Source organism: Misgurnus anguillicaudatus, chromosome 3, assembly GCF_027580225.2.
Source record: "Misgurnus anguillicaudatus chromosome 3, ASM2758022v2, whole genome shotgun sequence".
NCBI lineage: Eukaryota > Metazoa > Chordata > Actinopteri > Cypriniformes > Cobitidae > Misgurnus > Misgurnus anguillicaudatus.
This window is the reverse complement of record NC_073339.2, coordinates 3,328,804-3,355,288: the sequence shown is the minus strand read 5'-3', so window position 1 is coordinate 3,355,288 and position 26,485 is coordinate 3,328,804. Positions and strand designations below refer to the sequence as shown.

At 37.0% G+C, this 26,485-nt stretch overlaps 3 protein-coding genes and 1 long non-coding RNA gene across 4 annotated transcripts in view; all 4 read right to left on the bottom strand.

Moving 5' to 3' along the window:
- The window catches only part of LOC141349276 (B-cell receptor CD22-like), a gene marked incomplete at its 5' end in the record, with an annotated part of 41,388 nt that extends 30,973 nt beyond the window's left edge, over nucleotides 1–10,415 (bottom strand). Inside the window, one exon of the mRNA XM_073860071.1 lies at nucleotides 10,175–10,415. Within this exon, the coding sequence (XP_073716172.1) occupies nucleotides 10,175–10,415 (241 nt within the window). The remainder of the gene's footprint in view (nucleotides 1–10,174) is intronic.
- Nucleotides 1,911–9,625, bottom strand: LOC129445233 (B-cell receptor CD22-like). The gene is made up of 8 exons (XM_073860022.1): nucleotides 9,615–9,625; nucleotides 8,019–8,326; nucleotides 4,781–5,122; nucleotides 4,351–4,608; nucleotides 3,585–3,848; nucleotides 3,390–3,483; nucleotides 3,136–3,181; nucleotides 1,911–2,018 (listed from the first exon to the last, which is right to left on the bottom strand). Exons 1-8 carry the CDS (start codon nucleotides 9,623–9,625, stop codon nucleotides 1,911–1,913), a joined length of 1,431 nt encoding a protein of 476 aa, XP_073716123.1.
- Nucleotides 10,416–10,437: 22 nt separating the features above from the next.
- LOC129443857 (uncharacterized) lies at nucleotides 10,438–11,664 on the bottom strand. Its single transcript, XR_008644232.2, has 3 exons — nucleotides 11,040–11,664; nucleotides 10,686–10,743; nucleotides 10,438–10,519 (listed from the first exon to the last, which is right to left on the bottom strand). It is a non-coding gene; the product is annotated as an uncharacterized lncRNA (long non-coding RNA).
- Nucleotides 11,665–16,487: 4,823 nt separating this feature from the next.
- Nucleotides 16,488–17,907, bottom strand: LOC129443855 (sialic acid-binding Ig-like lectin 14). The gene is made up of 6 exons (XM_073860122.1): nucleotides 17,827–17,907; nucleotides 17,376–17,639; nucleotides 17,181–17,274; nucleotides 16,861–16,906; nucleotides 16,676–16,750; nucleotides 16,488–16,588 (listed from the first exon to the last, which is right to left on the bottom strand). The coding sequence occupies exons 1-6, from the start codon at nucleotides 17,840–17,842 to the stop codon at nucleotides 16,502–16,504; spliced, it is 582 nt and encodes a 193-aa protein (XP_073716223.1). The 5' UTR covers nucleotides 17,843–17,907; the 3' UTR covers nucleotides 16,488–16,501.
- Between the last annotated feature and the right edge of the window lie 8,578 nt (nucleotides 17,908–26,485).

Here is a 26,485-nt window from a genome sequence, read left to right as displayed (position 1 = left end):
GTCCTTGTGCTTACTATTCTCACAAGTTCAGCCCGGCGGAGAAGAATTATGACATTGGTGATCGGGAACTGTTGGCCATCAAGCTGGCGTTAGAGGAGTGGCGTCATTGGCTGGAAGGTGCACGTCATCCATTCACAGTTCTGACAGATCACAAAAATCTTCAATATCTTCGTGAGGCAAAAAGACTGAATCCAAGACAAGCAAGGTGGGCTCTCTTCTTCACTCGTTTCCATTTCATCATTTCCTATCGTCCAGGAACAAAAAATTGTAAAGCCGATGCTTTGTCAAGGATGTTTATTGCGGATGAAGATCTCTCTCCCCCAGAAACCATTCTTCCTGAGAAAATCTTTGTATGTCCCATCGATTGGAGCCAGGAAGATGAGATTCCTGAAACCACCAATGTTCCGCCGGGTTGTCCTCCAGGAATAAAGTATGTACCCTTGCAACATCGGACATCTCTCATCACCAAAGCTCACAACTCTGTAGGTACTGGTCATCCGGGCGCCCAACAAACCCTCTCGCTGCTAAAACATCGCTTCTGGTGGTCTAATATGGCAGAAGACATCAGAAGGTTCGTGAGGGGGTGTAAGGAATGTGCTATGGCCAAAACCCCAAGGCATCTACCCCATGGTAAACTACGTCCTCTTCCTGTTCCTCGTCGCCCATGGTCACATGTAGGTGTGGATTTCGCCACCAATCTTCCTCCTTCTCAAGGTAACACTTGTATTTTCGTGGTGGTAGATCGATTTTCAAAGATGCTACGACTAATACCTCTCAAGGGTTTACCAACAGCAATGGAATCTGCAGAACTCCTTTTCCAGCATGTGTTCAGATATTTTGGCCTCCCAGAAGACATCGTCTCAGACAGAGGACCTCAATTTATATCTCGAGTCTGGAAAGAATTCTTCAAGCTGTTAGAGGTAACTGTGAGTCTCTCTTCAGGTTATCACCCCCAAACGAATGGTCAAACGGAACGTAAGATCCAGGAAGTGGGTCGCTTCCTCCGAACCTTCTGCCATAACCACCAGGACTCTTGGAGCCAGTTTCTACCCTGGGCCGAGTATGCACAAAATTCCCTACACCAGCATGCTACGGGTCTTACACCATTCCAGTGTGTACTCGGTTACCAACCACCCATGTTCCCCTGGACTGGAGAACCCTGCGACGTACCATCACTGCAGCACTGGTTCCAAGAGAGCGAGAGGGTCTGGGACTCAGCTCATCATCACCTCCAATCCGCCATCCGCCGTCATCAACAGCATGCAGATACCAGAAGGTTCCCTACTCCGAACTTTCAAGTTGGTGATAAGGTTTGGTTATCCACGCAAAACATCCGTCTCAGATTACCTTGCAAAAAGCTGAGTCCCAGGTACATTGGTCCCTTTACCATCATCAAGGAGGTCAATCCGGTAGCCTTTCAACTTCGTCTTCCAGCACATTACCGGATTCACCCCGTTTTCCACGTATCACAATTGAAACCATTTTACTCACCTGTCACTTCTGTTCCTCCCACAGGACCTGGTGAAGAAGCCCCCCCTCTTGATGAAGAAGAAACCATCTACACCGTCAGGCAGCTCCTGGACTCCAGACGACGAGGTGGGCGGCTTGAATACCTGGTGGATTGGGAGGGATATGGACCAGAGGAAAGATCCTGGGTTCCTCGTGATGACATTCTTGGCCCAGAACTCCTCAGTGATTACCATCAAGCACATCCAGACAAACCTGCTCCCAGACCCAGAGGCCGTCCTCCTCGGCGTCCTAGAGCTCAAGGGTCCTCAGGAGCGGACCCTCAGGGGGGGGGTACTGTCACGGATTTGCCAGGTCCTTCCACACACACCCCTCATCATCACAGATCACAATCACCAGAGTACTAATCAGCTGCACCTGTCACCTCTCATCAAGCCTTCCCTTTATATACCACTCACAAACACACAGTCATCGTCCGGTCTCGTCACAAGAACATTACTGTCTATGTGATTACCAGACTCTCTAACTTCTATATCTTTACAGAACTTCTCCTGAACATCATCATCGTCATCATCATCATCATCTTATGGATTATCTCTTCCCCAGTGTGTCTGTGTGTCTGTGATTCCCCTCTGAAGACCAACAACTTTCATCTCTACATCTGCATATTCTATTATTCAATAAACTCTGTTACATTTTATATATATCTGTCTCCGTAGTCTTCTGTCAGTGACACCACCACAGAACTGCACTACTAACTTTACATTATCACAACAAATGTGCTTATACACACAAAGTTAATACCAAGAGAATGCTAGCAAGCAAAATCTGAAGGGTCAAGAATCAAACTAAAACAAACAAACACTGATCACCATAATGGTAACTTTAAATGAAACAAAACATCAACATCTAAACTGAATAAATGAATTGTGTTTTATGCAGCAATATTTTTACAGAACATTCAGAAATAATGTTTTATAAAATAATAAAATGCAATGTTTCTTTATTATTTTCATAACCAGCAAAAAAGTTAATATATGTAAGGGTTTTCTCTTGTGTTCTGTTTGTTTTGTTATAAGGTCTTTTATTTTGACATCATGTTCTGTATTCAGTCTTTTATTTTGAAATCTGATCATGTAATGCTTCACATTCCACTTCCTGTTTGTCCATATAAAACTGGTTCAATCTGATCATATCACCGCAAAGTATTGTCAGTTTAACACTGCCTTACTAAGCGTTTTCTTGTTCCTGTCTGTTTTCTATTCCTGCTTCTGTTTTTGGATATTCTGGATTTTGGATTGGATTACGTTTTTGGATTGCCCTTGTTGGATTTGTTTGCCTGCCCTTTTGGGATTTATTTAATAAAACCTCCTTGCACATTGATTCATCTCTCTCTCGCTTTGTGTAAAGGAGCCTACGTTACAATATAGAAAATAGTAGTTTTAAACATTGTGTGAACATTAAAACATGACATTGTCATAATGTTTGAAAATGGTAGAATGTAACATTCATTTAACATTCAGACAACCAAGAAACTTTACAATAACATGACTTTACAATAACATCATTTTGAAGAAGAAAGACAAAATAGAATTTGTTTGTAAAACATCCTGCTAACTTTATTTACAAATCATTTTTTACAGTGTGTGGAGGTTTGTGTTTACTCACCTGCTTCTGCTTGATGTCTTCTGCTGTATGATCTCTTCTGTGCTTCCTATAAAAAGAAAGGAAAAATAACAGAAAATAAAGATTTAATGTTTAAATAACTTGAACTCTACTACACTGAGCTTCTGTGATCATCACACAACTCTTTCTCATCCCTGTCTTTATCATCTACAGTTGTGAATTGGTCGCATTAGAAACAAAACAGGAATTAAACTGAATTCATGAAGAAAACACTTGAAATATAAAATTGTACTGACATCATAAACAAAATGATGAAGATGATGATGAAGATCAAAGCCCCAGATCCAGCCAGAATCACATAAAGTGTATAAAGAGCAAAACCATGAACCCCTGAAACAAGAAATTCGTGAATTAGATTATTTGACAGGTAAGTCACACAGTGTTAGATGAAAAATAAAACACACTGAATGAATGAATATTGAACAGATCACCTGTTACTGTGACTGATGTAGCAGAAGATCTCTGAGATCCAACTTCATTCTGAGCCTCACAGTAATACCATCCACTGTGACTGGAGTTAATGTTAGTGATGCTGAACGTCTGTCCAGATCCAACAGATGATGTTTCCTTCACTTTAAACCAGTTGTAGTTCTGAGCAGGTGGATTTAATTCACTGCTGCAGGTCAGATTCACTGAATCACCCTCCATTATTTCACCAGATCCACTGATGGACACTGACGTTTTTCCAGGAGGATCTAAATGTAAAAGTATTATTCAGTATTATTTTATCACCCATGATTTCACACAAATAAAACAAATGTGTAAACAGAAATCAAAAGAAAATTGAATTTTTATACATATCTGATTTTATATCATATCAATAAGGTTTAAATATTACAAAAAACTATTTGTACTGTTGCAAAGTTGAGTTCCTTTACTGACCAAGATGAAACACGATTAAATCATACAAAATACTACAGTAGTATTTTTGATAAATGTCTAAAACAACATCTAGGGGTGGTTTCCTATGGATGGCTTAAGCCTAGAAGCTTTACAGACATATGCTGGGGATACCAGAGACTTTTTATATTGCTGAAAACACTTATTGGCCATGTAAGGTAATTCCTGTCCGAGAAACCATCCCCTAATGTCATACACTCGGTAAACTGCCTGACTGTATAAAACATACTGAATACAGAATCGTGTAAATGTGTTACATATGTGTTTGTGTATGTTAATGAATCAGTGTGTACTTACACTCAACACTAAGATAAACATCAGGAGAGGAGAGAAGTCGTACAGATCCTCTTACAGCATCACATCTATAAACTCCTGAATCATCACGACTGACTGACTGCAGGTGAAGTTGATTCAATGTAATTCTTCCTTTAGTGAATCTCTGTGCGTTTCTGTACCAGATGAATGTTGTTTCTTCAGTCAGACTGCAGGTGGTCTTACATGTAAGAGTCACTGAATCTCCCTCTTTCACTCTCTGGTTTGTCTCCACCTGCAGGTCTGAAAGCAGAAAAACAAAAACTGTTAGCCAATCATCATACTGAACTCTTCTAGCCAATGTAATTACAGAATAAAGTAAACCAATACCATCAGAACATATTAGAGACAGTTTTATAATATAATGTCTCATGTCCTCTTTGTGTTAATTTTACTGTGTGGTTTATTTCATTACCTGTGACATCAAGCTGAACTCCAGGAACTCCTCTCCATTTACCTCCTGTTTGGTCTGTTATAAATCTGCAGTAGTAGATGCGTTTATCAGCTTCTGTTACATTTGTTAAAGTAATGCTGTGAGTGTCTTGATTTTCCCTTTGACAAACTCCTCTTTTGTATTTTGGGTCCACACACAGGTTTGGTTCTGCCGTATGAAGTTCAATAGCTTTGGTCCAGAAGGCTATATTGACCACATGGCCAGATGGATATTTTAAAGTACAGTTTATTCTCACTGTTGAACTTCTTACTGCACAAACATATGAAGGGCTGTAATTCACTCCCCAATCCGGCTGATCAAGATCTGAAACACACAAATAAAGGCAATAAATAAATCTTTAGGAAACAAGTAGTACAAGAACATCAATGTCACAATTAATCCACTAAAGGCGATTCTTGCTATTTGTCATGGAAGACAAGTCCTATCTACTTGTATCCGAAAAGACAGATATCTTTAAAATCACGAGCTAATCACAATTAAAGGTGCTCTAAGCGAATTCATGCGTTTTAGACCATAAAACATTTTTTGTTACATACAGAAAACATCTGCTTCCTGCCTGTCTGCTGATCAAACTGTAAAAAAACGCGATCTCTGTAGACAGCCCAGGCTCCACAAACTGCAATAAAAACAAAGTGGCCAAACCTACAAACAGAAACCATAACAAAGTGTTCCAGACAATAAACAACAAGAAGGATTTGGGGGTGGGGGTTGGGCACGTTCATGAAAGCACGGAAGAGAGGGGGAGCGGGAGGAGTTAGCTATGCTCCATTTGTTTGAAAACAGTTCAAACATCAACAAAAAGTGACATCACACAGAATCGCTTAGAGCGCCTTTAAACAATATATTTCTGACCAAGAATTAGGCCTAACATCAACTATCTTTTGTTTCTTAAGCTCAAATTGCAAAAAAAAAAAACACATGTGACATCATGTAGCTAAATCTAGTGACAAAGTCGCAAAGTTGACAAACACTGCTTCGTCCTGCTGAACCAGGGAAATGTTAGCATTGCCACTTTGTAGGTGTGAGCAAAAATAGGTCATTGAAATTTGGCTTTCATTATGATGTCATAAGGATATCTTAATAGAATAATACCACCCCCTTAATCTGCACTATCCAACCACTGCACTGCCATTTAGTGCAGTGAGAAAGAGAGAGAAAAGAAGGACTTGACAGCACAATTGAGTTTCAATTACAACAAACCACCATCATTGTGATCAGTGTTTGCACTTCATCCGCTCATTTGCATTTTAAAAAACACACACAAACGACATTTTGCTCAAACCTACAAAGTGGCAATGCTAACATTTTCATGCTATGACCCCTTTAAAGGGGTCATAGCGTGACAATCAGACTTTTCCATGTGTGCTATAATTGGGTTCCCAGTGCTTCTATCAATGTAGAAAATATGATAAAGATCAACCCAGTAACTTAATTTTAGTAAGCCATTTTCTGCAAGCATGTGAAAAATTAGGTTGTTCAGAATTCGCCTGTTTTGTGAGGTAGGTAGCAAGAGCAATTATATTAATACCACCCCCTTTATCTGTACTATCCAACCACAGCACTGCCATTTAATGCAGAGAGTAAGAGGGAGAAAAGAAGGACTTGACAGCACAATTGAGTTTCAATTACAACAAACCACCATCATTGTGATCAGTGTTTGCACTTCATCAGCTCATTTGCATTTTAAATGTCACACCCAAAAATGGTACACTTTTTGCTCAGGGACATATTATGGGTTTTAACTAAATCTAGGTCTGAGCAAAAGTGTGCTGTTTTGGGTGTGTCATTTAAAATGCAAATGAGCGGATGAAGTGCAAACACTGATTACAATGATGGTGGTTTGTTGCAATTGAAACTCAATTGTGCTTTGAATTATTTTATCTCTCTCTTTCTCTCTGTACTAAACGGCTGTGCTGTGGTTGGATAGTGCAGATAAAGGGGGCGGTATCCATTGGATACCTTCGTTGGGCCGATGGGTCGCACCTTACAAGTCTTTCAATGTTGTAATACTACTCTATAGGTACTCCAGATTAACATCAGAAATGCAGAAGCAGCGTGTGTTCCGTGAAATTTAATATAACGTACAGTCCTCAGTTTATTTACGTCTTATATGTTAACCGTGATGAAAAATTAAATGTACACATTTACTAGAATAGCAATTTCCAACAACAACTCTTTTCTTTAAAATATATGCTCATCATTGTTGTACACTTGCAGCAACACTTTGGGGGCGGTTTCCCGGACAGGGATTAGCTTAATTCAGGACTAGACCTTAGTTTAATTAGGAAATGTAACTACTTTTAACAAATATGGCTTACTAAAAATATTACCTGTGTGCATTTTGAGACAAAACAAAGGGCCCTGATGTATTTTAAGATATGTCAGTGCAAGTTGTTTTCGGTTTGGACAGCTCTTAAAAATGTTTTAGGCTAGGACTAGTCTAATCCCTGTCCGGGAAACCGCCCCTTTCAGTTTCAGTAGTAAAAAGGATTTAGACCTCTTTGTTACTTGCTGTTGCCATGGTGAATGATAATATTGGAGCTCCATTGATGATGGCTTTTCATAGTGGTTGTGCACGCGCTTAACTCAGAGTCGATTGAACTAACTAATTTTTCAGCTGTTCTGTAACTGAAGACACTTTCATTATTCTCTCACATATATGTGCATACATTTGGAGGAATATTACGTTAAATATTAAGTAGATTGTGGTCCCTTCCTGTCTAGTGATGTGTGTTTATATTAAAACTAAAACAAACATTTATCTTTATAAAAGTTCTGTTGCAATTTTATTGAGTTGGTTTGCGCAATTTTCGGTTGGAGAACCTCCGAAAAGGTTACATGATTTTCAGTAAGGAAACATAGTGAACATCAATGCTCACTGGTTTTTGAGTTTCATTGGGGGAATTTTTAGGAAATGAATATTCCAGTGCACAGGAAGGATTTTGAAATTTAGACAGCCCTTAAAATGGCCGACCCCCTGATCAGTGCCCAGACTACAGAACAAAGGAGCTGATTGAGAAACAGCCATCAGACATGAACAACAAAGGGAAATTACTTAATTAATCAAAAATCATCTTCTTTTGCACTTTCTACATTAAACCAAATATTTCAGTTTAAGCATTTTATACTTTCAAACAAAATTAAGAATGAGTTTAAAGGTGTGAAATATTTCAGTGTTAATAAGCGAGTGTGGACTCACGATATACTGTAAGATGAATACCAGGAGAGAACAGAAGACGTTCAGGTCCTCTTACAGCAGCAGCACATCTATAAACTCCAAAATCATCACGACTGACTGACTGCAGGTGAAGTTGATTCCATGCAATTCTTCCCTTAGTGAATATATCTGTGTATCGGTACCAGATGAATGTTGTTTCTTCAGTCAGACTGCAGGTGGTTTTACATGTAAGAGTCACTGAATCTCCCTCTTTCACGCTCTGATTTGTCTCCACCTGCAGGTCTGACAGCACAACAACAACAACAACAACAACAACAACAACAAACTCTCTGTTAGTTCGCAATCATCCTCATTATCATAACCAGGCTGCAATCTGAATAAAAATCAATATCAAACATGTTTTGAAATTATTGTTTAAACTAATTCTAACAACACGGTTATTGCAAATGTTAAGTCTCAGAAACTGCATAATCAGACATCTAACCTAACAAATCAAATCATTTTGATATAATCTTAGTACAGTATAAACTGCTCACAGATGTTATCAATAGACTGACTGCAACAATATAAAGATTATATTTAGTCTGGATGAAACAAATCTCATCCACCTCTGATCATTAAAATCAATGTAGGAAAAAAAGAAAATCACACACTGACCATAATGAGATTCTTTTAGCAATATCATCACATCATCACTTTATAAATTTATATCAGGCTACCCAGCTAACAGAAAAAAGTTCTAAGAACGTTACCTGAAAGTTTCCAACGTTCCCAAAAACGTTCTGCCAACATAAAAAGTGTCCAGTTTTCTTTAAGTTCTAAGAACGTTTCTGTGTTGTCTGAACGTTAGAGGAATGTTACATTTAACCATTTTTAAACTTTATTACAATGTCATGTTTTAATGTTCACACAATGTTTAAAACAACAACTGTTTATTATTTAGACTTGTTTAATTGTTATGTAAATGATAGAGAAACATTGCATTTTATTATTTTATTAAAACATAATTTCTGAATGTTCAGTAAATATATTGCTGTAGAAAACACAATTCACTTATTAGGTTTAGATGTTGATGTTTTGATTCATTTTTAAGTTACCATTATTGTGATTAGTGTTTGTTTGAGTTTGCCCTTGACTTTTTGCGTGCTAGTTTTTCCTGGTTGTGTTAACTTTGTGTTAATACACCACATTTGTTATGAACATGAAAAGTTAATAGTGTAATTCTGTGGTGGTTGGTACATAATGGTAAAGACCAGCAATTTGTCATTAAGGAGTTTTAGAAACTTTGGACAAAAAATATCTGCTGTGTTATTGGGACGCACAACCATCAAGAATCAGAGTATGAATCTCAACCATGGTGACAATTCAATGAAAAACTTCATGCTGCAATGCATGCTGGGTATCAACAAATTACAAATCTCATTCAGGACTCCCAGCATGCACTGTAGTATGATTAAATAAAGATTTTTTACAATTTTCTTTGTCACCATGGTTGAGATTCATAATGTCAATAGTCTTGTTCGACTTCACACGGCACCACAAGCACCGACAGACGGATGACGACAAAGTACCGCAAGAATGATTAAAGAAATCATTTTTGCTCGGCTTTCGCGATACTTTGACGTCATCCGGCAGTTGATTCTTGCGGCGCCGCATGAAGTCGATCAAGGCTATTAATATGCAATAAGTTAAGGGTCAAGAATCCAACTAAAACAAACACAAATCACAATAATGGTGACTTAAAATGAAACAAAACATCAACATCTAAACCTAATAAGTTAATTTTGTTTTCTACAGCAATTTATTTACTGAACATTCAGAAATAATGTTTTATAAAATAAAAAAATGCAATGTTTCTCTATCACTTACATAACAATCAAAGAAGTCAATATAATAAACAGTTGTTGTTTTAAACATTGTGTGAACATTAAATCATGAAATTGTCATAACGTTTAAAAATGGTAAAATGTAAAATTCCTCTAACGTTCAGACAACACAAAAACGTTCTTAGAACGTCAAGAAAACTGGACACTTTTTACGTTGGCAGAACATTTTTGGGAACGTTGGGAACTTTCAGGGAACGTTCTTAGAACTTTTTTCTGTTAGCTGGGTAGTTATATAACATACTATTTCATGTCCTCTGTGTGTTAATATGATTCAGTGGTTTATTTCATTACCTGTGACATCAAGCTGAACTCCAGGAATCCATACATTGTATTCACAGTTGTATCTGCAGTTTGTTATAAATCTGCAATAGTAGATGTGTTTATCAGCTTCTGTCACATTTGTTAAAGTGATGCTGTGAGTGCCATTATATTCACTGTAAACACAGTGAACCTTTCCTGTGTAGTTTGTGTCTGAGCACAGGTTTGGTGCTGTATATGATGATTTGGTCCAAGTGGATGCTGTGACCCAATAATTATGAGGATATGTTACAGCACAAGATAATCTCACTGTTGAGCCTCTTAATGCACAAACATATGAAAGACTGTAGTTCACCCAATCCTGCTGACCATCAACATCTGAAACACAAAGATTAGGAAACTAAAGATAAATAAATAAAATAATGCATAAACAATTCCTATTATCTTATGATTCTTTCACTCATAGAGATAATTTAAAAATTAAGAAATGAAGTGTATAAAGTGAGTCTATAAGTGTGAGAAGTGAAGTGTGATCTGCACTTACCAGCAGATATGAGCAGAAACATCAGAGATATTCTGAAACACATCTCCATATCAAACCTCTACAATCATAAAACATACAGTTACAGTCATGAGATCAACATATACACATCATGACATCATCACAAACATTCATTTCTTCATCATTTGGTTTAATGAGAGAAGATTATAGTTTCAGTATAATTCACTGCTCATTCACAGGCTGATGTATATTCAAGATGTTTTTCATCTTAGAGCTTCAACAACTACAGTAATAATCACAAAAAACATTAAAAGTTAAAATCTTTTCTTATTTTATAAATGTTCAATCAGCTTTACAGATTGATGTATTCTTAAAACAATGTAAAAATCATCTTACCATGCTATGACAATGAGCGTCTACGTCAATGCACAAATAACAAATAAACAAGGAGTACAGGCGTTGTTATCTGATGGACTGTTGGTGGCATTTACACTTTAATATGAAGCTTAAAAAACTGTGAATATTTTTGTCTTCCTCTTTCTGAGAATTTGGGTGCTGCCTCAAACTCCAGAAAAAAAGTTAATGAATCCTTTAATGTCTTCATATTAAAGCTGACACATAACAACAAACATCAGCATCAGTCACAGGTCAAAGCTTTATAAAATGTCACAAAATATTGAGAAAATCAGAGCTGTAGGAGCATCAGACCTGCATATAATTTATGTTTATAGGTGTTAGCATCACTTCCTCATTGAGACTCATACTCCATGTTAATGGTTAGGCAGGCCTTGAAGCTCTGTGTTTAGAGGTCACACAGTCTGTTAGCAAGAAAACAACATCAGAATATACAGAAGCATGCTATGAATATGTTTACACCTCAGCTATGTAATGCACAAATGAAGAGTTTTATTGAATGTCCTGGAGCTCATCTCACACTGTATGTACAGAGGAGCCTGCTGATCAGTTTTCTTTTGTAATCTTTAAAGGGGACATATTATGAAAATCTGACTTTTCCATGTTTAAGTGCTATAATTGGGTCCCAGTGCTTCTATCAACCTAGAAAATATGAAAAAGATCAACCCAGTAACTTAGTTTTGGGAAATCATTCTCTGCAAGCATGTGAAAAAATAGGTCATTGTAATTTGGCTCCTATTGTGATGTCAGAAAAGGATAATGCCCCCCCCTTTATCTGCACTATCCAACCACAGCACAACCATTTAGTAGGGAGAGAAAGAGAGAAAGAGAAAATAATTCTCAGCACTTTTGAGTTTCAATTGCAACAACCATCATTGTGATCAGTGTTTGCACTTCATCAGCTCATTTACATTTTAAATGACACACCCAAAAACGGCACACTTTTGCTCAGGCCTACAAAATGGCAATTTTAACATGCTGTAATTAATTATCTGTGGGAAATATTAAGCTAGAACTCCAATTACGCACTCTGGGGACAACAAAGGTTTAGTTTACATCTTAAAAAAATCTCATAATATGACCCCTTTAAACAGAGGTGGGTAATCCATGTGCCATGAGTAAAAGTCCTCTCCAGTATTTTGTTCCAATCACCTGGATTTGCTAATTAGCACAGTTTTTCAGCAGGAGGTGAGCTCTTGGCTCGTTTGTGTTTTAAAGGGGTCATATTATGAGATATTTGTAAGATGTAAAATAAATCTTTGGTGTCCCTAGAGTGTGTATGTGAAGTTTTAGCTCAAAATACTCCACAGATAATTAATTACAGCATGTTAAAATAGCACATTTGTAGGTCTGACCAAAAGTGGGCCGATTTTGGGTGTTTTGTTTAAAATGCAAATGAGCAGATGAAATGCAAACACTGATCACAATGATGGTGGTTTGTTGTAATTGAAACTCAATTGTGCTGTCAAGTCCTTCTTTTCTCTCTCTTTCTCTCTGCACTAAATCGCAGTGCTGTGGTTGGATATTGCAGATAAAGGGGGGCGGTATTATTGTAATTCGCCTTGCTACCTACCTCACAAAACAGGCGAAATCTGAACGACCTCATTTTTTACATGCTTGCAGAAAATGGCTTACCCAAACTAAGTTACTGAGTTGATCTTTTTCACATTTTCTATGTTGATAGAAGCACTGGGGACACAATTATAGCACTTAAACATGGAAAAAGTCTGATTTTCACGCTATGACCCCTTTAAGCCCTCAACGAGCCAGAGGGTTACTTCCTGCTGAAAAACTGTGCTAATTAACAAATCCAGGTGATTGGAACAAAATCCTGGAGATGACTTTTAATCATGGCACATGGATTACCAACCTCTGCCTTTTAAGGGCCCATTGCATGAAAATGTTAGCATTCCCCCTTTGTAGGTGTGGGCAATAAATGTGTCGTTTTGGGTGTGTCTTTTAAAATGCAAATTATCTGATGAAATACAAACACTGATCACAATGATGGTAGTTTGTTGTAATTAAAAACTCAATTGTGCTGACAATTATTTTCTCTCTCTCTCTCTCTCTCTCTCTCTCTCTCTCTCTCTCTCTCGCTCTCTCTCTCTCTCTCTCTCTGCACTAAATGGCAATGCAGTGGTTGGATAGTGCAGATTTACAGTCCGGAAAATACGGTACCTAATTTTTGCTCATACCTACAAAGTGACAATGCTAACACTTTCATGCCATGGCCCCTTTAAAGGGGACATATTATGAAAATCTGACTTTTTCCATGTTTAAGTGCTATAATTGTGTCCCCAGTGCTTCTATCAACCTAGAAAATGTTAAAAAGATCAACCCAATAACTTAGTTTTGGTAAACCATTTTCTGCAAGAATGTGAAAAATAGGTCATTGTAATTTGGCCCTTATTGTGATGTCAGAATAAGGTAATACCGCCCCCTTTATCTGCACTATCCAACCACAGCACAACCATTTAGTATGGAGAGAAAGAGAGAGATAAAATATTTCACAGCACAATTGAGTTTCAATTGCAACAAACCACCATCATTGTGATCAGTGGTTGCACTTCATCTGCTCATTTGCATTTTAAATGACACACCCAAAACGGCACACTTTTGCTCAGACCTATTTTAGACTTAGTTTACATCTTAAAAAAAAATCTCATAATATGTCCCCTTTAACATTTCATGTTCATTTATCCTAATCGCTCTGGTTCACATGAATCTGTTTAGATCAGGGATGGGCAACTTCGGTCCTGGAGGGCCGGTGTCCTGCAGAGTTTAGCTTCAACTTGCCTCAGCACACCTGCCTAAAAGTTTCTAATTGGAAATATACTTAATGAAAAGATTTAAAGTGTGACAACCTTTATGTTGACGCACATTTAAGTCGTTTTGCACACGTGTTTTGGATGTACTGTTCCCTCTGGCTTAAAATAATTAAAGCAAGTATAGTATTAGTAAACTTTCAAAACTCCAAAAATAAACTCGGATATGCCAATCCATTTATTAACATAAAGAAAAGTAAAACATTTCTCAAAATCAACTTAACTCTCAACTTAAATCAACTTAAAGTATCCATGATTTGCCTACAGCACGCCATGTCTCACGGTCAGAAACCATACACCTCGCTGTGCATTTATATTAGAACTTGATTTGATTACATTGCAAGCATTGTAATTTTAATGTGATTATTTTGTTGTTGTTTGCTTGAATGCTAGTTGTTAGCACTTTTAGAACACATAGAGCAAATAATTACCTGAAGAAATATATAAACAAAATGACTAATTCTGTAGATCAACAACTAAGGTAATGAACGTAACGTGTTAATGTAACAAGTTCAAAAACTGTCGTCTCTGCTCTCCAGAGAGAGGACACAGAATGTAAAAGCTGCTGAGCGGCCGGGAAAACACAAAGTGGATCACCGGAATCAGTGAGTCGAGCGGAGCGGTGACACAAAACTTTGAGTGTGGTTGGTTCCCTTACGAAACTTAAATGGGACATATTATGAGTTTTTTTTTAAGATGAAAACTAAGTCTAAAATATCTCTGAGAAAAAGTATGAGGTTTTGGGTTTGTCATTTAAAATGCAAATTATCGTAAGAAGTGCAAACACTGATCACAATGATGGTGGTTTGTTGTAATTGAAACTCAATTGTGCTTTGAAATATTTTATCTCTCTCTTTCTCTCCATACTAAATGGTTGTGCTGTGGTTGGATAGTGCAGATAAAGGGGGCGGTATTACCTTATTCTGACATCACAATAAGGGCCAAATTACAATGACCCATTTTTCACATGCTTGTAGAAAATGGTTTACCAAAACTAAGTTATTAAGTTGATCTTTTTAACATTTTCTAGGTTGATAGAAGCACTGGGGACACAATTATAGCACTTAAACATGGAAAAAGTCAGATTTTCATAATATGTCCCCTTTAAACATGTTTTACTACAGTTAAAACCAAATAACCACGGTTTTGAAAGCCATGGTTTATAACAGTGTTTCCCAATCCTGGTCCTCGAGGCCCCCCTCCCAGAAAGTTTTAGATGTCTCCTTATTTAAAACACTTGATTCAACTTATCAGCCTCCTTCCAAAAAGGTAAACATGTCTCCCTAACAAACTGATGAGTTAAATCAGGTGTGTTAAATAAGGAGACATGTAAAACCTCCGGGAGGGGGACCCCGAGGACCAGGACCGGGAAACACTGGTTTACAACATCCATCTATACCCAACACAGAGACACCATCAACACTTGAGTCCTGTTACTGAACTCTCACATTACAATCATTGAAGAATTTACTTTTCTAGAATTTAGCATCTGTGTAAACTTCAGAGAGCGAGAAGTCTCTTCTGGGATTTTAACACAGAAATGTGGTCATAATGATGATAAACAAACATCTTTTTAATATACAAAAGAAACTATATGTGTCAATCTGTTTAAATATGTGAAAATTTAAAGTATATGCATTACATATGTTAGTTCATGTTAATTGTTCAGTGTAAGATTACATCCGTGTACAGTGCCGTCTGTCAGAGTCAGATAGAATTTAATGTGTTGTGGATTTTTTTTAGTGATTACAAAAAATAATTTTCAGCAGAGGGTTCCATTGCCAAAAGATGACTTTATTGCATACAACAATAAGGCCGAGTTGGTGGCCAAGCCACTAAAGAGTCTTTTTCAGAATGCAACCTAATATACAGTTCTCTAAAAGTTGAAACCCCTCCCATGTAGTTGTTTTTAGCATGTTTTTATGTCTGACAGGTGTTGTGACTTCATTCCTTTCAAATGTCAACCTATGCATTTTTAGCTCTGCTCTCATTTACCATATTTTAAACCCTGCATACATTGCAGTCTTTACGACTGCTAGTCTTTAGCTTACAAGCTTGAGACATGCATACTTGCAAAACACATTTGAATATGAATACCATGTTCACCAAAGATATAGTTCTGATTTAAGTTCTGAATTAAAGGGGTCATATGATGAAAATGTTAGCATTGCCACTTTGTGGGTTTGGGCAAAAATGTGTCGTTTTGGGTGTGTTTTTTAAAATGCAAATGAGCGGATGAAGTGCAAACACTGATCACAATGATGGTGGTTTGTTGTAATTGAAACTCTATTGTGCTGTCAAGTCCAAAAATGTGTCGTTTTGGGTGTGTTTTTTAAAATGCAAATGAGCGGAAAAAGTGCAAACACTGATCACAATGATGGTGGTTTGTTGTAATTCAAACTCAATTGTGCTGTCAAGTCCTTCTTTTCTCTCTCTTTCTCTCTGCACTAAACGGCAGTGCAGTGGTTGGAGAGTTCAGATTAAGGAGGCGGTATTATTCTAATAAGATATCCTTATGACATCATAATGAAAGCCAAATTTCAATGACCTATTTTTGCTCACACCTACAAAGTGGCAATGCCAACATTTTCATCATATGACCCCTTTAAAAAATCTTCTTCATTGTCTGTTTACAATAAGTGTGTCAGATCTGGATTGAAGCTCAAGAGTCGTGTAGACGCCATCAGCAGCCATGCACTGATCAGACTGCAAAAGAAAGATGAACAATAGATCTTGTGTTCATTTGGATCAAGTGAATTTGAGTGTTGAAATGTTTGAGAGATTTACACTGACTGTGCTGTAAATGTCATCAGATGTTCTGTACTCAGGATTCAGAGCTGTGTATGTATCATCACTCGAGTCAGCCGTCTATACAGAAAGATTTATCATTAATCATAACATCAGCACTGAAGGATTCATATAGATGAAGCAGAATTTAATTCTACTACAGGTGTAGATGGAGGTTTGTGTTTGCTCACCTGTTTCTGCTTGATGTCTTCTGCTGTACGATCTCTCCTGCACTTCCTAGACAAAACAAGAGAAAATAACAGAAAACAACCTTTTAATGTTTAAATAACTTGACCTCTGATACACTGAGCTTCTGTGATCGTCACACAACTCGTCCTCATCACTGCCTTTAACATCTACACTATCATCCCATCAATAAAACTGACAAAAAGACAAAAATCATTTTGAATCGTTACTGAATGTTTTTGTGGCAAATTGGTCACATTAAAAAAAGAGCATGTGATGAACTGAATCCATGAAGCAAACACTTGAAATATAAAATTTTACTGACATCATAAACAAAATGATGAAGATGATGATGAAGAACAAAGCCCCACATCCAGCCAGAATCCCATAAAGTGTATAAAGAGCAAAACCATGAACCCCTGAAACAAGATATTTATGAATTAGATTATTTAACAGGTAAGTCATACAGTGCTAGATGAAAAATAAAACACAGTGAATGAATGAAAAGTGAACAGATCACCTGTTACTGTGACTGATATAGCAGAAGATCTCTGAGATCCGACTTTATTCTGAGCCTCACAGTAAAACCATCCACTGTGACTGGAGTTAATGTTAGTGATGCTGTACGTCTGTCCAGATCCAACAGATGATGTTTCATTCTCCTTAAACCAGTTGTAGATCTGTACAGGTGGATTTGATTCACTGCTGCAGGTCAGATTTACTGAATCACCCTCCATTATTTCACCAGATCCACTGATGGATGCCACAACATTTCTTGGTGCATCTACAACAGATAAAAATAAAGAAAGACTATTTAACTTAAACTAGAGTAAAACTCATGATGTTTTTATGTGTTATGAAAGGTTTAGTTTTAACACACATATCTTTATATGTTTGTATAGACACTGACAGACATAATATTAATTTATTTTCACAATCAAACATGTTACAGCCATAACACTGCTGCTTACACATCACATTCAGCATCACAGCATCTGAATCTTTCTCACCATGTTTATTTCTGGACTTGCACTTGTATTCACCATTGTGATCTGATCCTCCTGATACTCGTAAATGCTGTAAATCTGTCCAGATCTTATAGGGGTGGTTTCCCAGACAGGGATTAGCTTGCCAGGACTAGGCCTTAGTTTAGTTAGGAAATTTAACTAGTTTCAACAAACATGCCTTACTAAATCATTACCTGTGTGCATTTTGAGGCAAAACAAAGGGCACTTGTCAGGGCAAGTTGTTTGGACAACTCTTGCATATATTTTAGTCTAGGACTAGTGTAATCCCTGTCTTGTAAACCACTCAATAAACTCTCCTCCTTTATACCAGCTGTAAATCTGAACAGGTGGATTCCCAGATAGCATGCAACCACTGGAACAATGTTAAAAATCATTGATTTGTCAATATTAATACAATTGAATCAATATCACATTTGCACCCTTCATTAATATTGAAAAAATGTTGAAATTTCAACAAATCACCATTATTGTGATCAGTGGTAAGTTTTCTTTGGCTGTTGAAGCAGTGTTTTAACAACTGCTATTGCAAAGACAACAAAAGATCTAATGTTATCAAGTAGTTTAATTATTGTAAATATACCTATAGACAAGTTTCCCGGGCACTTCCGGTTTTCTTCCTGTTTCTGCCAAGAACTTCCTGTGCAGGCTGAGTAGTGGTGTAAAAATGGCTTTGGAATGGCAACATTTGACTGAAAATCTTGTTAAAAATGGTGTTTTGACCATTCCGCATCCAAGTAAGGTAACATCATGGGCGGACAACATCCAAGATCTTTTCTTATTTTGTTGATTCCATGGTGGTGGATGGGAATGCAATTAATAACCTGAAAAGCTCAGAGGCGTTTCAGTCCCTCCATTCCGACAAAGTGGGCTGTGTACTTTTACACAATATGGGCAGTTAATTTAGCCAGTCTTATGCTTGTATTAAGATGTTTGTATGTATCCGTGTGTTAATCTATAACAGAAAATGAAAAGTAATAAAAATAAAAAGTAATCCCCTCTAGCCTTCCTGCCTAGCATTTTAAATGCTCTTTGATCGGCGCTGATAGGAAGAGAGACACTTTGCATACATTGCGAGTTACTTTTACTTTTAGAGTTACTTTTAAGACAACAGCAAGGTGTTTACAGTGAGCGCAGAATGCGGGGGTGTTTGACAGTGCTTTAATTAATTCCCCAGCTAACGGAAAAAAGAAGAACGTTCTGGGAGCGTTCCCTGAGGGTTCCCAGCGTTCCCAGGGCAATCTGCCAATGTAAAAAGTGTCCAGTTTTCTTGACATTCTAAGAACGTTTTTGTGTTGTCTGAATGTTAGAGGAATGTTAAATTTTACCATTTTTAAACGTTATGACAATGTCATGTTTTAATGTTCACACAATGTTCAAAACAACAGCTGTTTATTATATTGACTTGTTTGATTGTTATGTAAATGATAGAGAAACGTTGCATTTATTATATTTATTTATTATATTTATATTTTTTATTTTATTATATTTGTTATATATGTTATAAAACATTATTTCTGAATGTTCAATAAATAAATTGCTGTAGAAAACACAATTTACTTATTAGGTTTAGATGTTGATTTTTTGTTTAATTTTAAGTCACCGTTATTGTGATTAGTGTTTGTTTTAGTTGAACTCTTGACCCTTGACTTTTGTTTGCTAGTTTCTTCCCTGGTTGTGTTAACTCTGTGTTAATGCACCACATTTAATATGAGCATGTAAAGTTAATAGTGTAATTCTGAGATGGTTGGTACATAATGGCAAAGATCATCACCTTATTAATTTACTAATCGAAAGTTTATTTTCTGTCAATAATGTATATGAGAGCCAGCACTTTCACAGTTTGTCATTAAGGAGTTTTAGAAACTTTGGACAAAAAATATCCGCTGTATAATTGGGACGCACAAACATCAAGAATCAGAGTATGAATCTCAATCATGGTGACAAAGAAAATTGTAAAAAAAAATCATTATTTATCCATTGCAGCATGAAGTTTTTCAATTAATTGTCACCATGGTTGAGATTCATACTCTGATTCTTGATGTTTGTGCATCCCAATTATACAGCAGACATTTTTTTGTGCAAAGTTTCTTGAACTCATTAGTGACAAACGGGTGTGGGGGGGCTGGATCTCGTACACAGTATTTACAGAAAATAAACTTTTGATTAGTACATTAATTAGGTGATGATCTTTACAATTAATCCAACCACCACAGAATTACACTATTAACTTTACATGTTCATAACAAATGTGGTGCATTAACATAAAGTTAACACAACCAGGGACAAAACTAGCAAGCAAAAAGTCAAGAGTCAAGAGCCCAACTAAAACAAACACTAATCACAATAATGGTGACTTAAAGGGGACATATTATGAGATTTTTTTAAAGATGAAAACTAAGTCTAAAATAGGTCTGAGCAAAAGTGTGCCGTTTGGGGTGTGTCATTTAAAATGCAAATGAGCGGATGAAGTGCAACCACTGATCACAATGATGGTGGTTTGTTGCAATTGAAACTCTATTGTGCTGTGAAATATTTTATCTCTCTCTTTCTCTCCATACTAAATGGTTGTGCTGTGGTTGGATAGTGCAGATAAAGGGGGCGGTATTACCTTATTCTGACATCATAATAAGGGCCAAATTACAATGACCTATTTTTTCACATGCTTGCAGAAAATGGTTTACCAAAACCAAGTTATTGGGTTGATCTTTTTAACATTTTCTAGGTTGATAGAAGCACTGGGGACACAATTATAGCACTTAAACATGGAAAAAGTCAGATTTTCATAATATGTCCCCTTTAAAATGAAACAAAACATCAACATCTAAACCTAATAAGTGAATTGTGTTTTCTACAGCAATTTATTTACTGAACATTCAAAAATAATGTTTTATAAAATATATAATAAATATAATATAATAAATATAATATAAATATAAAAAATAAATATAATAAAATAAAACGTTTCTCTATCATTTACATAACAATCAAACAAGTCAATATAATAAACAGTTGTTGTTTTAAACATTGTGTGAACATTAAAACATGACATTGTCATAACGTTTAAAAATGGTAAAATGTAACATTCCTCTAACGTTCAGACAACACAAAAACGTTCTTAGAACGTTAAAACTGGACACTTGTAACACCATCCATAGTTTACTTTTTCTGCACGCTAACCAAAGACAGTAAAAGATGCTAACTCGCTAACCGGAAGTGCTTGGCAGACACAACAGGAAGTTGTTGGCAGAGTGAAAGGCTAATGGCGGCCCGCCTATTTCACCCAGGAAACTTGTCTATATAATATTAATGAAATACTGTTAAAGATGTGTAAGAAATGGATATTATAGTACTAGTTGGTCTGTTTGAGAATTATAAAACACATTCAGAAGTTAAACTACTGAATCTATCTCTGACATCATGAATCGGTCTATGAATCTCATCAATGGTGACGATCAACAAAAGAAAGCCGCATGCTGCAATGCATGCTGGTTATCATCATAGTACTAAACTAATTTAAAACTCCCAGCATGCATTGCAGTTGATTGTTTTATCTGAATTTGTTTGATGATTGTCAACATTGTTGAGATTTGTCGTATTAGTAATGATGTCTGAATGTGTCAGCATTTTTTCTGTTTATCTTGTCAAAGTGGATTTACAAACAAGAACAATTATAATGGTCAAAAATGGATCAACATTATCATGTAAAGCAGCTTAATTTTTATATCATCTTGACATCTTCACAAAAAGCAATCAGTTTTAACCTTACACTCTGTTATTTAAAGGGGACATATTATGAAAATCTGACTTTTTCTATGTTGAAGTGCTATAGTTGTGTCCCCAGTGCTTCTATCAACCTAGAAAATGTGAAAAAGATCAACCCAGTAACTTAGTTTTGGTAAACCATTCTCTGCAAGATGGTGAAAAAATAGGTCATTGTAATTTGGCATTGTAATAGTGCAGATAAAGGTGGCGGTATTATCCTATTTTGACATCACAATAGGATAATACCGTCCCCTTTATCTGCACTATCCAACCACAGCACAGCCGTTTAGTACAGAGAGAAAGAGAAAGAAAATAATTCACAGCACAATTGAGTTTCAATTGCTACAAACCACCATCATTGTGATCAGTGTTTGCACTTCATCCGCTCATTTGCATTTTAAATGACACACCCAAAAAGGCACACTTTTGCTCAGACCTATAGATTAAGATTTCGTTTACATCTTAAAAAAATCTCATAACATGTTCCCTTTAACTTTGTAGCACATCTTTCTTTTTCAATGCACATGAGTTTCTACTCAGACACATAGAAACACTAAAAAAAGAATATAGCTGCAAGCAGCGATTGCCGGAGTTCAAGCGTTTAGGACCTTGACACCCAGTTTGATTGATAAAACCCAACCCGCATGTCTGTATGGTGTTCTTTGGCTTCTTGTAAGTTTGAAGCATTTAATCAAGTCCCAATTTCATTGTCATTCAGATTTAAAGATATAACTGTTCTGGATGTATTGTAGCACCACCTAGTGGTCAAGCGGTGCAATGTTTGCATGAGACTCAGATTACGCACATAAATATATGTCCAAAGTTTGGCGTCAGTAGCTGATTCCTGTACTGCTTTGTAGCCAATCTAATAAAAGTGGCTTGACCCACAATAATCAGTTGAGGGTACTTGCCAATACCAATACTCCAAAAGGCTTCTTTGTTAGTTAGAATTATATAAACTAGCCCACATTTTATTACAATATTTATATTTGAAATTATAACCACTTGGAATTGCATTATAGCGCCACCTAGTGGTCAAGCTCTGTAATATTTTGTTTGTAACCCAGATTGGGCCCATACATGTGTACAAAATTTGGTATTGATAGCTCATTCCTGTCCAGATTTATAGCCAAATAAATGTGTGGCTCTGCCCACAATTGTCATTTGGGCATGCATGCCAGTAACAATTCACCAAATGTTGCTTGTATGTTTAAATCATATAAACTAGCCCACATTTCTTTACAACATTTATTTTTGAATTTATAACCATTTGGAATTCTATTATAGTACCACCTAGTGATCAAGTGGTGCAATGTTTGCATGTGACCCAGATTGGACCCATACATATGTGTACCAAGTTTGGTATCGATAGGTCATTCCTGTTCTGATATATAGCCAAATAAATGTGTTGCCCCACCCACAATGATCATTTGAGGCTCCTTTAAAAAAACAATGGTTCAGAAGGCTACTTGTAAGTTTGAATCATACAAACTAGTCTACTTATCTTTACAACATTTGGATATAAAGATATAACCACTTGGAATTACGTTATAGCGCCACCTATTGGTCAAGCAGTGCAATGTTTGTATGTGACCTAGATTGGGCAGATACATTTGTGTACCAAGTTTGGTATTGATAGCTCATTCCCAAAGGCAGACAATCCATGTGCCATGAGCAAAAGTCCTCTCCAGTATTTTGTTCCAATCACCTGGATTTGCTAATTAGCACAGTTTTTCAGCAGGAGCTGACCTCCTGGCTCGTTGGTGTTTTAAAGGGGTCATATGATGAAATGTTAGCATTGCCACTTTGTAGGTTTGAGCAAAAATGTGTCGTTTTGGGTGTGTTTTTTAATATGCAAATGAGCAGATAAAGTGCAAACGCTGATCACAATGATGGTGGTTTGTTGTAATTCAAACTCAATTGTGCTGTCAAGTCCTTCTTTTCTCTCTCTTTCTCTCTGCACTAAATGGCAGTGCAGTGGTTGGATAATACAGATTAAGGGGGCGGTATTATTCTAATTAGATATCCTTATGACATCATAATGAAAGCCAAATTTCAATGACCTATTTTTGCTCACACCTACAAAGTGGCAATGCTAACATTTTCATTATATGACCCCTTTAAGCCCTCAACGAAAGCAGCGCTGCCTGGAAGGCACTCCACGTGCCCCGAGCATTTCAGCCAATCACAGCACTGGTGCAAGATATCGAGCCTTCTGCCAGCTTCTGGCAGTTTGAGCTCACCGTTGGTCAGGTGAGTAGCACAGATATGGTTAGATAGGAACGTGACTGAACCTGAATTTAGCTCGAAATGTTTCGAGCGTTTAAGTGATGTGTTTTCACAAGTTTGTTGTAATGCTTATTATGCTTTCGTAAATTCTTATCAAAACAGATGTTTTTGAACTATTCTGTGCATATACTGCGCTGCGCCACTTGCGTGTCTCTGCATTGCATTTCGGATCTGTCAGTCAGCACGAGTTTGTTGATCTTATTAACTTTTTAACATAAATCAGTTCCCGAACTTTCTCTCCTTTAATAACTCTTTAAACATCAAGCAAGTCCTGCATTTTATTTTCAGATTCCTGCATGTTTTTAAACCGAAACCAAGATGTCAGACATGGATATATGAGTAGTATTAGGTTATATTTCACTCTTTTAGAAAACTTACAAATAATGATCATTTAGGATGTTTAATTGCTATATTTGAATCGCTAGACGGTGGATTAATGTAGGCTATTATTTTTTTCTGAAAACATCGCACTCATTTAGATAGAATGGGTCTCATGGAACTGTGCTGACAGGCACAATAAACATTTAAAGGTGATGTAGCCTACAGTTTTGTCAACGTGCTTTCAAGTTTGTTATTTTAATGCTACAATAAAATGATGCATAGCTGTATTACTAACTTTCCATGAGTATTACTAACGAGAATCAAGCTATTTGTCTTTTTGATTAAAATTTTTTATTATTATTTTTAATAAATATTTACAGTTATTTAAGTTATAATTATAATAAAAAGCTAAAATGCATTTAAAATGCCATTTTCATGTAATATGACAAACTTCCGGTTTAAGACCCGCCCACTTCTGGTTCCATCCGAATACAAATACAGATACAAATAATTTTGAGACTGTTACAGATACAAATACAGATACAAATACTGACTCCACTGCACACCCCTACCAAGGAATATTTTAGCACTGGATTGGTTCCGATCGGGCAAAAAACGTAGGACTAGTTCGTTTTTATTTTTTTCAACAAAATCCAAAATTGTGAAAAAAAGTATGATGTAAATAAAACTGGAGATATACATTTTGTTTGGTTTGACGCAAAGATTCCAAGGATATAAGCAACTTGACAATTGGACAAAAATTGTGCGAGTTATGAGCACAAACACGTTTGTTGTCGCTATAGCGCCCCCCATTGGCCAATTGGGGTGAGCCCTTGTGTATGCATGCCCAAGCACCTCTACTACCATTTGACCAAGTTTCAAGTCTCTAGACCACTGTTCCCCAAATCTTACCCTGGAGGGCCGGAGCACTGCAGAGTTTACCTCCAACCCTTATCAAACACACCTGATGCAGCTAATCAAGGTCTTCATGATCAGAGGCGGACAATCCATGTGCCATGAGTGGAGGTCCTCTCCGGTGTTTTGTTCCAATCACCTGGATTTGCTGGTTAGCACAGTTTTCCAGGGGGGTGTGACCTCCTGGCTGGTTGGTGTGTTGGGCCCTCAACGAAGTCTTCGAGGCAGCGCTGCAAAGCAATCCCCATGCCCGAGCGTTCCAGCCAATCACAGCACTGGTGCTAGATATCGAACCTTCCGCCAGCTTCTGGCGGTTTGAGCTCACCGTTGGTCGGGTGGGTGGCGCAGATATGGAAGGATAGGAATGTGACTGTATTTGAATTCAATTCAAATGTTTGAGAGACATGTTTCCACGTTTTTGTGGCACGTCTTTCTTTTTTTGCCAGTTTCACTGTTGGTTGCTCAATTTTTTCCCCAATTTTCTTACCATTGGAGCTTGGGATTGGGGTTAATACAATTTTCTGTTACATAAAATGACATTCTAACCCAACTTTAACCCCATGTGAAAACCGTTTAAAATTCTGACAAATTAAAATATAAACCAATGCTTAAATGACATCTGCACTTATGCCAAACACAACTTTATCCTTGCGTGAAAACAGTTTAAAAATCAGACAAAACCCACAAATCTAATCCCAATCAAAAATTGACTTAAACGCTCGAAACCGTTCGAGCTGAATTCAAATTCAATCACATTCCTATCTTACCATATCTGCGCTACTCACCTGACCAACGGTGAGCTCAAACTGCCAGAAGCTGGCGGAAGGCTCAATATCTAGCACCAGTGCTGTGATTGGCTGAAACACTCGGGGGCGTGGAGTGCCTTCCAGGCAGCGCTTCCTTGAAGGATTCGTTGAGGCCTTAAAACACCAACGAGTCAGGAGGTCACCTCCTGCTGAAAAACTGTGCTAATTAGCAAATACATGTGATTGAAACCAAATACTGGAGAGGACTTTTACTCATGGCACATGGATTACCCACCTCTGTTCATGAACATTAGAAAATCACAGGTGGGTAAGCTTGATTAGGGTTGGACCTAAACTATGTAGTGCTCCGGCCCTCCAGGGTAAGATTTGGGGAACCCTGCTCTAGACCTTACAGTTTGGGCTGCACGATCAGTTTTAGGGAAGATAAATAATAATAAAAATCCTTACAAATATAACAGGATTTCAGCACTTCGTGCTTGAACCCCTAAAAAGAAAGATTTGACTTATTGAATGTCAAGAGTCAAGCACCCAACTAAAGCAAACACTGA